Consider the following 16,123-nt stretch of genomic DNA (forward strand, 5'->3'; position numbering starts at 1 on the left):
CACTTTTCACACACGGTCGGCTTTGGCACCCTGTTCTCTAGAGCAGAGGCTGTTTCAAAGTGAGTCTGAAGGTGAGTTTTTAGTTCCTCAGGACAAGCGAATACTCTTCTGCACTGACCACATCCATGAGGCTTCTCCACATGAGTTAGTTTGTGTTCTTTTAAACTTCTCAACCAACTAAATGCTTCTCCACACTCATCACAGAGATGTTTCTTCTCTCTTGTGTGCACCAGTTGGTGGGCTTTCAAATTTCCCGCTTGAGAGAAAGATGTTCCACAGAGTTCACAGGTGAAGGGCTCTCTCCAGAGTGGATGTTCTGATGCTTCTTCAGGCTGTATTTATCAAAAAACATCTTCCCACACTGGTCACAGGGGAACTGTTTTTCCCCAGTGTGGAGGTTCTGGTGGATTTTAAGTTGATGCTTTGAATTAAAAGACTTGTCACATGTCTCACAGCTATAACTCTTATTCTCATGGCTGATTTCAATGTGATTTCTGAGTACACCTTTACTTTTGAATGTTTTCCCACACTGGCCACAGACGTGCGGACGTTCCATTGAGTGGGACATTTTATGCATTTCTAAAACACTTCTAAAAGCAAATATTTTCCCGCATTTTTCACAATTGAACAGACCATGTCCTGAGTGCAGACGTTTATGTTGGTATAAGTAGTATTTCCAGTTGAAACTTTTCCCACACGTGTCACAGGAGAATCTAATTTTTCTGTGCGTAAGTTTGTGTCGATTTAATCTGCACTGACCCAAAAATGTCTTCCCACACTCATCACAGCGATGGTTCTTCTTGCCCTTGTGAATGAGTTTGTGATTATGTAAACCCGATAATCCTCCAAATGAGGATTATCAGTGCTCTTGTTTTCCTGTGTGAACAACTGTGTGATTTTTCAGAGCACCTTTTTGTTTAAATGACATCCCACATTGGCCACACGGCCTCTCTCCTATGTGAACCCTCACATGGTGAGTGAGTAGTGACTTTGTATCAAACTTTATCTCACACTGGTCACATGTAAACGGACTCTCTCCAGTGTGAACTCTCATGTGGTTAGTGAGGTAGCGTTTTGTACTAAACGTCTTTAAACACTGGTCACAGGGGAAGTTCCTTTCACTGTGTGTGAGTTTGTGCTTATTTAAACTGGCTTGATCAATAAAGGCCTTTTCACACTGGCCACATGAAAAAGGCCTCTCTCCAGTGTGAAGCCTCATGTGGTTAGTGAGACCAAATTTTCTTGTAAACTTCTTCCCACACTGGTCACAGCTGAAGTCTCGCTCTATTTTGTGAACAGCAGCGTGTCTATTTAATCCTCCTATTTGAGTAAATGACATCCCACACTGATCACATGAAAACGGCCTTTCTCCGGTGTGAAGCCTCATGTGGACTCCGAGTTTTTGCATGGTATTAAATGTCTTGTCACACTGGTCACAGCGGAAGATATTTTTCCCATGGCGTAGATTCTGATGCTGTGTTAGTTTATGTTTGAAGCCAAATGTCTTCCCACACTGGTCACATGAAAACGGCCTCTCCCCTGTGTGAAGCCTCATGTGTATAGTGAGCCGTGACACTGCAATAAACTTCTTCCCACACTGGTCACAGCAAAAATCTCGTTCCTTTGTGTGAAGGACGGCGTGTTTTTTTAATGGTCCTTTTTGTGTAAACGACTTTCCACACTGGTCACACGAAAACGGCCTCTCTCCTGTGTGAACCCTCAAGTGTACAGCAAGCTGGGTTTTTGTAGTAAACTTCTTCCCACACTGGTCACAGTGGTGGCGTTTCTCTGCAGAAGCCCGTTTAGCTTTAGGGACAGCGGCTTCCTGTTAAAACAAGCAGAATGATTACAGTCAATTCGGAATGCATGATAAAATTAGTGCCAGTGTCATAAACCAGTCCAAACATCTTTATTGGTAGCTACAACATCCTTCACGTGAAGTCGCACAGTATCTTTGATCAACAAACAAAAGGAAAACTTACATATATTGTCTCGAATCATTTATATCAGACTAAAAGGTGGAGTGAACCCCAACGGTAAAAGAGCCGCCTGTTTCTTGAGCTCAGCTCAGCTGAAGTGAAGGGAGAAAAAGACAGAGACTCTGAACAGATGTTTCCATGGGCAGCAGCACTGGGGATGCATTCTTTGGGGAGGTGTAGTACATGGAAGAATAACAAAAATGTACAATATTATAGTCATTACTTTCTCACCCCCCTGGAACTGCCACCTTAACGTGGTGGAGGGGTTTGAGCCCCCAAATGATCCTGGGAACTCTGCTGTCGGGGGTTTCGTGCCCCTGGTAGGGTCTCCCATGGCAAACAGGTCCTAGGTGACGGGTCAGACAAAGAGCGGTTCAGAAGCCCCTTATGAGAGACCAACAGGCCCGGTTAGAACCATGAGGCCGTCCTTCTGTGGACCCACCACCTGCAGGAGGAGCCATAAGGGGCTGGTGCAATGTGATTTGGGCAACTCCAACAGCTGCCCCCACGACCCGGCAACGGAAAAGTGGAAGAAAATGGATGGATGGATGGATGGATGGATGGATTACTTTCTCAGTTGGAGAATTCTGTGGCCCATTGCTGCCCGTGTTTATCCTATAAAACGCCTGATTAATAATTAGAGCAGGTTTTATCACAAAAGATTTATTGATCTCACAATGGATAAATTACATCACCTCTCAAGAAACACTTAGAGAGGTGCAAATACTCAGGAAACATGTTCAAACTGAAGAAAAGAAAAAGGCATAGATGCACTTTTTAACTGCATTTTAGATATCAAATTCTGGATGGCAGAAAACTTTCTCCAGCTTAACCAGGACAAAACTGAAATGTTAATCATCGGCCCTGAGGCCCAGAGAGAGAGACTTCTACCCAAACTACAGTCACTGTAATCCTTCCTCACAGGTGAATTACCTGGGTGTGATCTTTGACTCTGAGCAAGCATTTATTCCACACATTAAGAATATCACAAAGATCGTTTTTTACCATCTAAAGAACATAGCCAGAGTCCGCCCCATTCTCTCTCGGGCCCACACGGAGACGCTAATGCATGCTTTTATCACCAGTCATATCGACTACTGTAATGTCCTGCTTTCTGGTCTTCCCAAAAAGAGCATCTCAGGTCTACAACTTTTACAAAATTCAGCAGCTCGTGTCCTGACGAAGACCAGGAGGCGGGACCGCATTACACCAGTTTTCGAATCGCTGCATTGGCTCCCCGTCTGTTTCAGGATCGATTTTAAAGTTCTTTTAATGGTTTTTAAATGTCTTAATGGTCTTGGTCCTTCTTATCTTTCAGAACTGCTTTTACCTTATGAACCTTCACGGCCTCTTCGCTCCTCCGGCAGGGGTCTCCTAGTTATTCCTAAAGTCAACAAAAAGACTCAGGGTGATGCATCTTTCCAATATTACGGCCCTCGCCTTTGGAACCACCTGAGGAGGAGCTCAGGGCTGCTTTAACTGACTGATCTATTTATTTAATCCTAATATATAAAATATATATATGGGAGGTTGTGCCAGGCGTGTTGTTTTAAATGCTGTAATCTGTAAAGCACTTTGTGATACCTTTCGGTATGAAAAGCGCTTTATAAATAAAGATTGATTGATTGATAACGTGCAATGGAGTATAGAGAGGTATCTTATGTACAATGAATAATAAAAAAATTGTGTCACTGGAAGCGCAATGATTTCTGGGATTCCTGACGCATCCCATAATAATAAACCAAAGTAGATTTAAAATGTAAAATCCTGGAGCAATCATTGAAATAAAAACAGTTAAGCAGTAGATGGATTTACTGTATATTGTCTGGTTTATCTTCATTAATGGACAGTGCTTGCCTTACACCAGGAAAACGGCAGGTAATATTAAATTAAATCCCTAAAGCTTGTTCTTCCATGTCCCACCACAGCACACAAGTGATTCCAAGTGATTGGTTTAGTGGTTTACTCCTTTAGACCTTTTTTAAATCTATTTTAAAAATCCGGCATATTAAGCCGTTAAACATTCTTACTTTTTAATTATAAAGTACATTTGACAATGCATACTTTTATACTTTTACCTAGGTACATTTTTGGTCCTGTATCTGCACTTACTTAAGAATATTGAGTACTTCTTCCACCACTGATTATTACTAACAGAGTGAGCACTCGCTCTGTAAAGATAAGGGTGTAATAATGTCCTTTCTCTCCTTTTATCGCTGCTCAAGTGGAAATTCTGCTCAAAATATGAAGTTGCATGTGACGCTGCTGCGGCCGTTGTTGCTTTCTGTGCTGTTTCAGGACTTCCTGAATTATACTTTTTTATACCCATTTTATTAGCATTCAATTAAAGTAACATAGGTATATAAAACAACTGTTAAAGGACTGGTACCGAAAAGCAGGTATCGTTTAAGTAGTTGTATCGGGAAAAAAACAGTACCCAGCCTTACTCATATTTATGTCAAAAACCTGCTGTAAAGATGACACACTTAAACTCGGCTTAATACAGTATGATCAGCTTTTTTTTTACCATCTCAACCCACTCCACGAACAAATGATTCCGTGACATAACCCGACCTGTTGGTCGTGAAACACTCGCCGTTTGCATCCTAATAGTTGGCAGTTTGGACTGCGTGAGACACAGGTAGTTTGTTTTCTGCAACTGTAGAGTAGAAAACATGATTCTCCTGAAGTGACTTTTGAGATTGGTAGAAGCCAAAGGAAGAAAGGCTTTCACTCAACCAGCAGAGGCACAAGGCAGAAAAAAAACTCAGCCCCTTAAGGTTAGGTAATCACAGTAGCTAAAACCTCAATTTCTATTCAATAACATTTTATTGTGCAGCTCGACTCCACACAGTAATGCTTCTATTTGCCTTTGTGAATTAGTTTGTGATTGTAATTATGATTACCATCCAAGGGAGTCATTAAACATGAACATAAACAATGTGAGATATTTTATTTGTACAAACATGGTTTTGTATATTGTAAACAGTGTACATAAATTACAAACATAAATATATAGAGTTGGACATTCACAATGAGAAAATGTGTGGAACTCTATTGATGGAAATGGTATAAATTGTTAAAAAGCCAAAATAAGTAAACTATGTAAAGAGATTGTGGAGTAACAAGGGGCAGGTGTTTTTCATTTTTTGCAACAAATCCACAACTAGCTATGTGTCATTTTCCAGCTTGAACTCCTTAATTATCACCTGTCCTGGTAAATGATCGTCCGAATGTTTTCCCACACTTGTCTCAGCTTTGGTCTCCTTTTCCTGTTTGATTGACACCGTGTTGTTTTTGCGCTTATTTTTGTTTAAAAAATAATCCACAGTAATCACATGAAAACGCCTTCCTGAGTGAACCTTCATGTGGTGGGTTAGATTAGATTTTTTGGTGAACTTCCTGTCACACTGGTCACAGCAGAAGAGATTTTCCCCGGTGTGGAGTCTCTGGTGCTCCGTTAGAGTTTCTTTGTGACGGAAAGTCTTCCCACACTGGTCACAGCGATGAGGCCGATCCGTCGAGTGTGTAAATTCGTGTCTTTCTAAATCACGTCGTGAAGTACATCTCTTTCCACACGCCACACAGTAGAACAGATCGTGTCCCGAGTGCAGACGTTTGTGTTGGTCTAAGCTGGATTTACGACTGAAGCTTTTCCCACACTCATCACAGGAAAAGCTTATTTTACTGTGCGTGTATTTGTGTTGATTCAGTTTGCTCTGATCCAAGAAGGCCTTCCCACACTCGTCACAGTTATGATTCTTCTCGTCTGTGTGAATGAGTTTGTGTCTGAGTAAATGTGACAAACGACCAAATGTTTTCCCACACTCGTCGCAGCCGTGGTCTCGCTCTCCTGTGTGAACGACAGCGTGTTGTTTCAGCGCTCCTTTTACTGTAAATGACTTCCCACACACGTCGCATGAAAACGGCCTCTCTCCTGTGTGAACCCTCATGTGGCGAGTGAGCAGTGAGTTTGCAGTAAATGTCTTCCCACACTGGTCACAGCTGTGGGGTTTCTCTGCATTAGCTCCTTTAGCTTCTTCCTGTTAAAACAAACAAAATGAGAGTAAATGACAGGTCCATCCACGGCAGCAGCCTAAGTCGGACGTCAAAGCAGAAAATGTGCATCTGACTGCATTTTTTTCAACTGAAATCTTGCCAATATTCACTACATTGCACATATACATTCTCGCACAGCCGTTTCCCTAATGTGCTCCTCCTGAAGTAAAATAACAAAAGCTTTAGACCCAATCTCAATTCTACCCCTTAGCCCTTCCCGTCCGTTTTGCGTGTGAAGAAACGTAGGGGTGTCACTGTCCATATTCTATTTTGTGGTGAGGGAGTTTGACAAAACACGGAAATATGCTGTGAAATTAATAAAATGAACATCAAAAAGCACAAAGGATGGGCCGGTATGATATTTGCACGGAATGATAACCATGACAAACAATACAGCGATATCACGGTATACCGTGAAGTTGCGTGTTTTATATTTAAAAAGTAAAAAAAAAAAAGTTTGCATTCAACAAACAAGGGTTTGTTTATTGTACATCTGTAATTGGTTATGTCTTTACATGCTGCTAAGGATCAAATAAAGTTACTATTATGAACAAATGAATAACCTTTTATCCAAAATAATACTTTAAACAAAGGGATATTTTTACCTTATTCACTTTAGTCACAGACGGAGTTCGCTGATGCTCTAATCACTGTTTGTTCGATGTGTGCCCAAAAACTTCCAAAGGCAGGGTTGCCACAATAATTTGCTGCTTGATTTCTGAAGTCTGTGCATTCAACTTGATGAAAAAAAGAATCTTACTAGTATACAAAAAGTGTTGCATCAAGCGGTCACTCACTCAACTCGAGTGCTTGTCTAATAATTGACCGACAACAAACATCAGGTAAAGGTTCCCACCTATGTCTAACTCTTATCCTGCAGTGACGCCGAGAGGGTAAAGAATAGTCATGCTATCTGCCTATGCCATGCATCAGATTATTGTTTGGGGAGACTTTAGTGGAGTAGTGCGTAGGTTTGTTTACATCACACAGTGGCAAGTAGTATTCGTCCTGGCGGTGTGTGACAGTGAGTGGAGTTTGTAGCTAAATGAAAATCTGTTTGTGTTTGATGAGCGTTTGGCAAAGGAAGGCTGAGCATCTTCGGAAAAATAACATGTAAAACAGTGTTCTCTAGTGCGCGTCTGATAAACCATGGTCTGGATGATGGACAATCAAAACCACAAAGCTAACAAGTTAGCGTAACGCGAGCTAAAGCGCTAAACAGCTGCTTCTCAGCCGCAGATGTTAACGCGACAGATCCCCCAAAAAAAGCGTCATCTCAGAGGCAGTGATCACGTTCATGGAGGACAGTGACTTTTACTCTGCTGCTACGGGCCACGTTCAACAGGCTGATGGCCGAGAGAGAGAGAGGGACTGCTCCGTGAGGTTAGAAGGGGACAGCAGGGGTTTGCAGAGAGTGCAACTTTTTCTGGCAGGAATAGCATATAAAACAAGCATTTTTAATACCGTCAGACAGGGAATCCTCACAGTAGTGATACCGTAGCATTTTAATACCATGGTATATATTGAAACCGGTTATCGTCCCATCCCTAATAAGCACTCTTATAACATTTGTACAGTTGCAGAACTCTTCGTCCGTGGCTTTATTCGCAATTAGAACTGTCCATTGCGTTAAACATGTCAATTCTACGTTTTCGCTTTGTTGCCTCGAACGCTCCCTTTATTTGCGCAGTCTTGGCTGACTTGGAAGTTTCTTTCCAAACTTTCGATACATCACTATTGACAGTACACACGAGGTTCAGTGCCTCGCTGCTGCGCCCGTGTCTCCCAGTGCCGCTGCACCCCGGTCTGACCACACCTCGTCAGACTCCTCTCAGGCCCTCTGCCTGTGCCCGCCCAGAGCGCACTGTGAGCGGGTCTACCTCTGCCTGTGCCCGCCCAGAGCGCACTGTGAGCGGGTCTACCTCTGCCTGTAACCGCCCAGAGCGCACTGTGAGCGGGTCTACCTCTGCCTGTGCCCGCCCAGAGCGCACTGTGAGCGGGTCTACCTCTGCCCGTCCCCGCCCAGAGCGCACTGTGAGCGGGTCTACCTCTGCCTGTGCCCGCCTTGAGCGCACTGTGAGCGGGTCTACCTCTGCCTGTGCCCGCCCAGAGCGCACTGTGAGCGGGTCTACCTCTGCCTGTGCCCGCCCAGAGCGCACTGTGAGCGGGTCTACCTCTGCCTGTAACCGCCCAGAGCTCACTGTGAGCGGGTCTACCTCTGCCTGTAACCGCCCAGAGCGCACTGTGAGCGGGTCTACCTCTGCCTGTAACCGCCCAGAGCGCACTGTGAGCGGGTCTACCTCTGCCTGTAACCGCCCAGAGCTCACTGTGAGCGGGTCTACCTCTGCCTGTAACCGCCCAGAGCGCACTGTGAGCGGGTCTACCTCTGCCTGTAACCGCCCAGAGCTCACTGTGAGCGGGTCTACCTCTGCCTGTACCCGCCTTGAGCGCACTGTAAGAGGGTCTACCTCTGTCTGTCCCCGCCCTGAGCGCACTGTGAGCGGATCTACCTCTTCCTGTCCCCGCCGTGAGCGCACTGTGAGCGTATCTACCTCTTCCTGTCCCCGCCCTGAGCGCACTGTGAGCGGATCTACCTCTTCCTGTCCCCGCCGTGAGCGCACTGTGAGCGTATCTACCTCTTCCTGTCCCCGCCCTGAGCGCACTGTGAGCGGATCTACCTCTGCCCGTCCCCACCCTGAGCGCACTGTGAGCGGATCTACCTCTAGGATTTACCGCAGAACATTAATTCATTTAATTTAGTTTATTATTAGGATACCCATTAGCTGTGCTTTACAGCTAAGTATTGAAAAACTACATTTAAGAGCAAGTGCTGTGCAGTTGTTGTATAAAGTCTAATAACAAATGTCACAATAAAATGTAAATGTCTTTCTTCCACATTTTGTAAACATTTCTTATATGCCTGTTTTGTTTACAAAGTCAGCCCCATGTCAAGGTTTCTTTAAACCAAAGACTCACAGTGGTGCCAGGACACGGGCCTCCTCTAGAGGCGACTGCCAAAAAACAATTTAGAGATTTCAAAACTTTCAGAACTGGACTGAAAGTTAAAAAAAAAAATCCACAACCTGAACATTCTGTGGCTCAACCAGGACTTTAACCAAACCTGTTGTTTCCATGATCCAATTCTATGAGCAATAGCAGTCATATTTTCAAAGCATTAACAACTACACAGCGTTCCAAATTATTATGCAAATTACATTTTTCTAAGATTTTCAAAACTGTCAACTCAAATGAGAGTCTGCATAATTTTCAAGTCTTTGACTGGTAGAGGATCATTTAAATATGGTTGAAAAAATCTCCCAGTGATTTTTTTCAAAAATATATATAGTAAAAACCTCAAAATCTACTGTTCCAAATTATTATGCAACTCATCGTTTCAATACATTTTAAAGCTCGTAATTAACTGAAAATGGTCATTTGTTGAATTTGTAGCATTAGGAGGTCATATTCACTGAAATCAAAAACTTTTCAATAACAAAAATCTTAACAGGTCAAGTTATATTTTACCATAGGAGCCCTTGTGTGATACAGTGTTAATTTCATCGACTAAAATATTTAGTCTTAATTTTAGTCAAAGTGATATTTTGCCGACTAAAACTGGACTAAAACTAAATTAAAAGTTTCTCATGAGACTAAAACTGTGACTAAAATGTCCAGATATTTTAGTCGACTAAAATAAGACTAAATAAAAATGAAAAGGAGAGACTAAAATCATCCAAACTTCTACTGACAGTCTGAAAAAGCCTCATATCATTTAAATTCACTGCCAAATGAACAGGTCCGTGCTTTATTCATGTGCAAGCAGCTCCATGAAGTCGAGGACCACAATTAAATATGATTATAATGAATATTATAAATATAAAGTCGACTAAACTAGTCTTAATTTTAGTCGACTAAATTGACATGCAATTTTAGTCGACTAAAACTAGACTAAAATTTAAAAGTTTTTTTTTTTAACTAAATCTTGACTAAAATTAAATTACATTTTAGTCAAAAGACTAAAAATAAAATATGCTGTCAAAATTAACACTGGTGTGATAGCACCTTCAAAATTCTTAAATCCATTAAACTTGTGCATTTTTGGACAGTTTCTGCTGGATTTCTTTGCAGGATGTTAGAATAGCCTCCCAGAGCTGCTGTTTGGATGAAAACTGCCTTCCACCCTCATAGATGTTTTTTTTCCGTTGAGGCTCCAAATGTTCTCAATAGGGCTGAGGTCAGGGGAGGAGGGGGTCCACATCATGAGTTACTATCCTTTTATGTCCATAGCAGCCAGTAAGGCAGAGGTATTCTGGACATGGTGCGTTGTCATGCATGAAGATGATCTTGTTGAAGCACGGCTCTTCTTTTTGTAGCATAGAAGACAGTGGTCAGTCAGAAACTCCACATATTTTTCAAAGGTCATTTTCACACCTTCAGGGAGCCTAAGGGAGCCTAATGGGGCCGACCAGCTCTCTCACCATGATTCTAGCCCACAACATGACTCCGCAGCAAAAATAATGTAGTGTTCACAAATAAGGGGTTTATTACACTGGAACACTCACAAAATATTGAAGCTAAACAATATTTTGTTGTAAATTGGTGAAGGACATGAGGACACTCTGTAGGAGAGAGTAGAAGTCTAATGGTGACACAAGAATGCATTAATGCGTTATAATGCTCACAGCCCTAGTATCAGAGTACTGGACAGCGCCTATGGAGGAAACCCTTGTGATTGTTCAGGTAGCAGGTACCAGTGAACAAAGACTGGTCCGAAGTCCAGAACAGTTCATCACCATATCTCCACTAGAAAAAAAGGACGAGTGTAATATTATCAAAATGTATAGGCCACAGTTTTTTTTTATTTGGAATTGTTGGAATGAACACACACCACTTTGTTTTTGCTAGTTATCAGGGCCATTTCCATTTGCGCACACATTACGTCATTATGTCTTTAAATGCTGCTACTATTAATCATACTGGCCACAAATACACAAGATTTAACCACATTTTAAAGTGAGCTTTTCAATATAAAGGCATTAGACTTACTTCATAAAACGCCCCGCTTGTGTCTTCTATTTCCACCACCACCTCGGCCATAGTTAGCGTCAAGCGGCTAGGCTAGGCTAGGCTAGGCTAGGTCGGACAAATTAGCCTCTCCCACGGGGGCACACTGCGGCACCGGTCAGAGACTTTCCTGACACCAATGTAGGTCCACCCGAGGTTTGCTGCAGAGGAAACGTTTGGAGAAAAACTCTAAGAAAATGTAAACTGTGTAGCACGTAGTCCGCTAGCCTAGCATTAACCCGCTAGCAGCGTTAGCCCGTTCCAGTGTCGAAGAGAAATGAGCACAGTCAGGCTGGTTCTGTCTGTGACCAGCCGGGAGCAGGTTTTCCGGGCCGTTTGGCGCCCTCTGTTGGAGTAAACGTAGAATTACCGCTCCCTCGAAAAAGAAGAAAAAAAACATACATGCAGTATTAGACTTTTTAGTGATAACAATTAGACATCACAACAATCACTACAATACCACCAAGCCAATATAGTATGAATGAAACGGAGCCGAGGAGAAGATCAAGTCTTATAATATCTGCCCCTTTAAGAGTTAGTTAAGAGAAGCTAGAAAGTTTAACAAAAGAAACCAAACTATGTCCAAAAACATATGTTAGTGTACTGATAAAACTAAATGGAATGAAAGCCCTTAACAAAAAGAAGTATATTAGTCCGGGAGCCAGACCCCCTCCTCAGGCACATTTTTGCTACCTTTTCCAAACTAGTATATTTCAATAGAGTAAACCATGGGTCATTACCAGTGGGGACCCCCATTGCAACTCGGCCTCGTTTGGCTGCGGGACCCCAAAAAAACACTTTAACGGGACAGGCTTTAGATGAAACTTTGTGATTCTATCCAAAGTAGTCTGTGGTCACATACAGAGTCACAGATTAATGAAATTTAGAACAAAGAAAGCTGACATGATGAGGAACAAAGGAATATGACAGTTTTGGGCTTTAGCTCTTTCTTTTTCCCTATATTAAACTATATATCTACAAAAATGCTAAATAAATGTCATATAGATAAGAAAAGTACTTCACAAATGAGTGCATTATTGTCTTTTGTGTAGATGGGCTTTGATTGGATTTAAAATGGATTGGACAAGCTCAAATTGAAATGACAGGAAAATATTACCAACGCTTGGGTCTCGTGTACTCAACGGTGATCAGCTACTGTTGTAGCCACATGTGCCCTGGGAGCTGTGGCTATGGAAGCAAGGCTGCCAATATGTGTTTAAGACCTCTCCGACCAGCACCATTCACTTACAGACTACATTCATACATAGACAATGTGGGTTAAGTTTCTTGTTCAAGGACACAATGGCAGTGTGCAACTGCGGGATTTTAACCGGCAACATCACAATCACGACCCCGCTTTACCATCTGAGCCACTGTCAAGGACAGAAATGGGATTAATTTTTAGAAACAGTCCACAGTTACTGAGGTATTATCAAACATGATATCACGTATTTTTGTTTCATCGTTAAACCAGGGGTGACCAACCTTTCTCCAGCCGAGGGCAACTTCAAGAGCATTGTTGTTGAGAGTTACCAGTTAAAAACGAATCCTAAAGACTTGACCCCATATTATATCAAAATAGTTTTGTTTTAACCTCGTCACAAGAACAGAAATAACTTTATTTGTATTATTATTATTTTAGGACTGCTGGGCATGCCCCAAAAGTCACCTGGGTGCCCGTAGGCACTACGTTGTTGACCCCTGCGTTAAACCATTGTGTATCTTATGTAGTGATGACACTGGCAACATATTCGGTTTTGATTGTCAAAGATATTTTGAAAAGTAGAAATAACTAATAAAATTCCCAAAAGTCTGTCACAAACGTCCAAAGTCTCAAAGTTAGTGAAACTTGTTACTTGCATGAAGGCCTGATTTTAACCCTAACCCCCTTTGAAATCCCCTAAAACTCATAAATTAAAAAAGATATGCAGCTCAAATTGTATTCACAGAATATTTAGAATATCAACATCAACTGTGCCAAGTTTGAAGCAAATCCAAAAAGGTGAAGTTGAACTGTTAACTAAAAGGTGTAACTTTTCCAGGGAATGGTCTCAGTGGTGTAGTCTACGTGATACGCAAGTATACGCCGTATAACCACTAGAAGGCCTGCAGAATTACCGCATAACCACTACAAAGTGGGAAAAGACATGTATCACTCATTTGCGCAGTGTTATTTTTGCGTTTTCTGTCCGTTTGGAGACCAGCACAAACTCCACCACAAACTATTTCCTCCCCTCATCCCTCTCTCTCTGTCTTTCTCTGTCCCTCCGACAGACCGACTGTTCCCTCTCAACTGTGCGCAATTGCGAGTACACCTTACACCTTACGGTGTACACCTTACTTGTACTTTAAACGCATAAAACAATTTGAGAGCTCTTTTAATCCCGTTCATATGGGCAATTTGGCAAAGATGTAACATACAGTGCATCAATAGTTTCATCCACAACAAATTTCATGAAACTAGAAAGCAGTAGTCTACATTTGAGAATGTATTTTATGACTTTATGTGGACTTAAGTATTTTGTAAAAGCCAAGGCAAAAGGCTACTTCACTCCCGACCAGATGATAAATGGCACAGTTCATTGTTTCAGTTCAGACCAGGCGAGGCCACAGGAAGTCCAAGAAACACACCAAATTGCCGCACACACACACCAGATGTCAGTCCAGGATGAACAAGTCAATGTATCTAATACCCAACTGACACCGAGCCACATTGCTGTGTTATCTAAAGGATTTGCTCTAACAAATAAAACCAAAGAGTTTCAAAGAAAAGTAGAAGTTGTTTAAATTCCATGGCAGTCTTAAGTTAAAACTGTGGTACCATACAAATCCTAATCAGCTCTGGGACACACCACTACAAGGGTATTTCAGCCTAAATCAAAGTGTATGCCTAATATTGGCAATCCAACTTTAAGTACATTTTCCAAAAAAAGTGACTTATGAAGTGGATAAACACAAACTCATCAAAGAAGAGCGTCACCTACAACCTATCTTTGAAGAAAGAGAGGCATTGAATTGGCTGTCTACAAATGAAGATAGTAATTAAACGGGCGGACAAGAGAGGCGCTGTAGTTGTTCATTGATTCATTCAGTGTTTTTCAGCTACTTCTTAAACTCCTGATCGGGACTGTAGATATATTCATTTTTAAGACAATGAGTAACCACAGTAAGCCACATTGTGTTTTCCTTTCACTTTTTATTCATATCTCTTCATGAAAGTGCAAAAACACTCGGCGTGAACCGACAAAGTGACAGTGAGTCGTGGAGGAAGTGGAGCTGCTTCGTCGGTCGATTAAAAACAAATCACGGAAAAATCTCAACTTAAGGCACAGAACAGTCAGAGATTCCCTTCGACACCGGTGATAGGTGAGCAGGGACGATCGTTACAAAACATACACAACATGTTCATTAAAAAAACAAGAATGGACCAAAAGGAACATGAGGACAGTCCGTCTGCTGAAGGCCACCGTTTAAACTTCTATTTCAATAACACCGTTTTAACACCATTCACAAGTTTATTTCTCTCTTTTACCATTATGCTTTTGCAGCAAGTTGAGTTCATGTGACGTCAGGACATCAGAAATATGTCAAATGTACTGTGGAACGTCGCCGCTCAAAAAGAAACTTGTCCGGAATAGATTTAGAAAAGGACTTAACGGTGCTTTTCCCAATTTTTCCCTCTATTTTGCTTTTTTTTTTCACCAAATGAATCCCTATTTTCCCCAGTTTTATCTCGATTCTTGTCCTCCTATTTTGCCATTCAACGTCATGAACACAACTCGCTGCAAAACACAAAGAGACACTTAGAGTTTCAGAGGCCATTCAAAATGTCATACTTCTCAGTGGAAGAAGGCACCAGAATTTGAGACTTGATTTAAAGCGCATAAGACACAGTGTTTTCTAATTTTTCCCATTTGTTGCCATGTTTGATGGATAGTTTTACACCATTTTATGTGGAAGAGTTGATAACAGTCTGCTCTTGTACAGGAACAAGCAGGCTTGGGCCGAAATCCTAAATATCTTTAATCTTTAAAATGCTTTGTTCTGGTGAAAAACTGGTCAAATTTGTCATATGCACTTTAAATGGAATAATTTTTTGTTTTTTACTTTTGAGAGTTTGGCCAAGTTTACTCGTTCACTTGTTTGAAAGATGCAAAAAAAATAATCTACAACAGTGAAACTCAACTGGTGCAGCATCGGGACCAAACTTAACCGAAGAATAATGAGCCCCGACCCAAAGAGCATCGAGTTGATTTTTTTTCCCAGATTCAATAAACCTTAAAGTTGAAGTAACAGCAGTCATTTTAATAGAGGTGAGCGATATTGACCAAATTGATGAAACTGAATGTCTCGGGTTGTGTATTTGTGCTTTTTCAGAGATAAATACTGAAAGAAATGGCCCCCTTACCGATCCAAAAATCTTTCGGGGGCCCCCCAATGACATAATGGGCTTTTTTTTTAAGGAACATTTTTGGAAAAAATTGCAAAAAATTAAGGATATTTTGTTGGGAAATAGGGGAGAAATGGGATTGGGAAAAATAGGGAAAAAATTGTAAAACATTTGGAAAGAAATGAGGGAAATTAGCAAAAAGGTGGGGACAGAATTGTGAAAAAATGGGGGGAAATGTGGAAAGTGTTTTTTCTGTCTGACAATAATCTCTTTGAGCGACAAAGCGATGTCGGCTTAGATGTTTGCAGTACACAGATTTGCAGGTTTCTGATATTGCTTCATTGTTATCGAGAAGGTCCACCAAAATATTTGAGATATTCACTTTTGTCAGTATCGCCCAGCTCTACTTGTGTCGCACTAAAATGGGATCCCCCAGTTGAGAGAACCACCGATCGAGAAGAAGCTTTGGAGAATCAGCAGCGTCTCATATGTTCAAAGTACGAAATGTAAACAACATCGTCGCAGATTAAATAAAATCCAAAATAAATACAAGTGAAAAACGTACAAATGAACACACAGATTTTAAAACAAAGCTGGGTTTAAAAAAAAAAAAAAAAAAAAGGAAGACTTT

The 16,123-nt window shown here is 41.5% G+C and overlaps 1 protein-coding gene across 1 annotated transcript; it reads right to left on the reverse strand.

The window, feature by feature from the left end:
- Window positions 1-5,121: 5,121 nt before the first annotated feature.
- On the reverse strand, window positions 5,122-11,357 carry LOC306963800 (uncharacterized protein). Its single transcript, XM_079557497.1, has 2 exons — window positions 11,085-11,357; window positions 5,122-6,022 (listed from the first exon to the last, which is right to left on the reverse strand). The coding sequence occupies exons 1-2, from the start codon at window positions 11,133-11,135 to the stop codon at window positions 5,150-5,152; spliced, it is 924 nt and encodes a 307-aa protein (XP_079413623.1). The 5' UTR covers window positions 11,136-11,357; the 3' UTR covers window positions 5,122-5,149.
- Window positions 11,358-16,123: the final 4,766 nt, after the last annotated feature.

The sequence above is a fragment of the Gobius niger genome (genome assembly GCF_951799975.1).
Source record: "Gobius niger genome assembly, chromosome: 5".
In the NCBI taxonomy this organism is placed as follows: domain Eukaryota; kingdom Metazoa; phylum Chordata; class Actinopteri; order Gobiiformes; family Gobiidae; genus Gobius; species Gobius niger.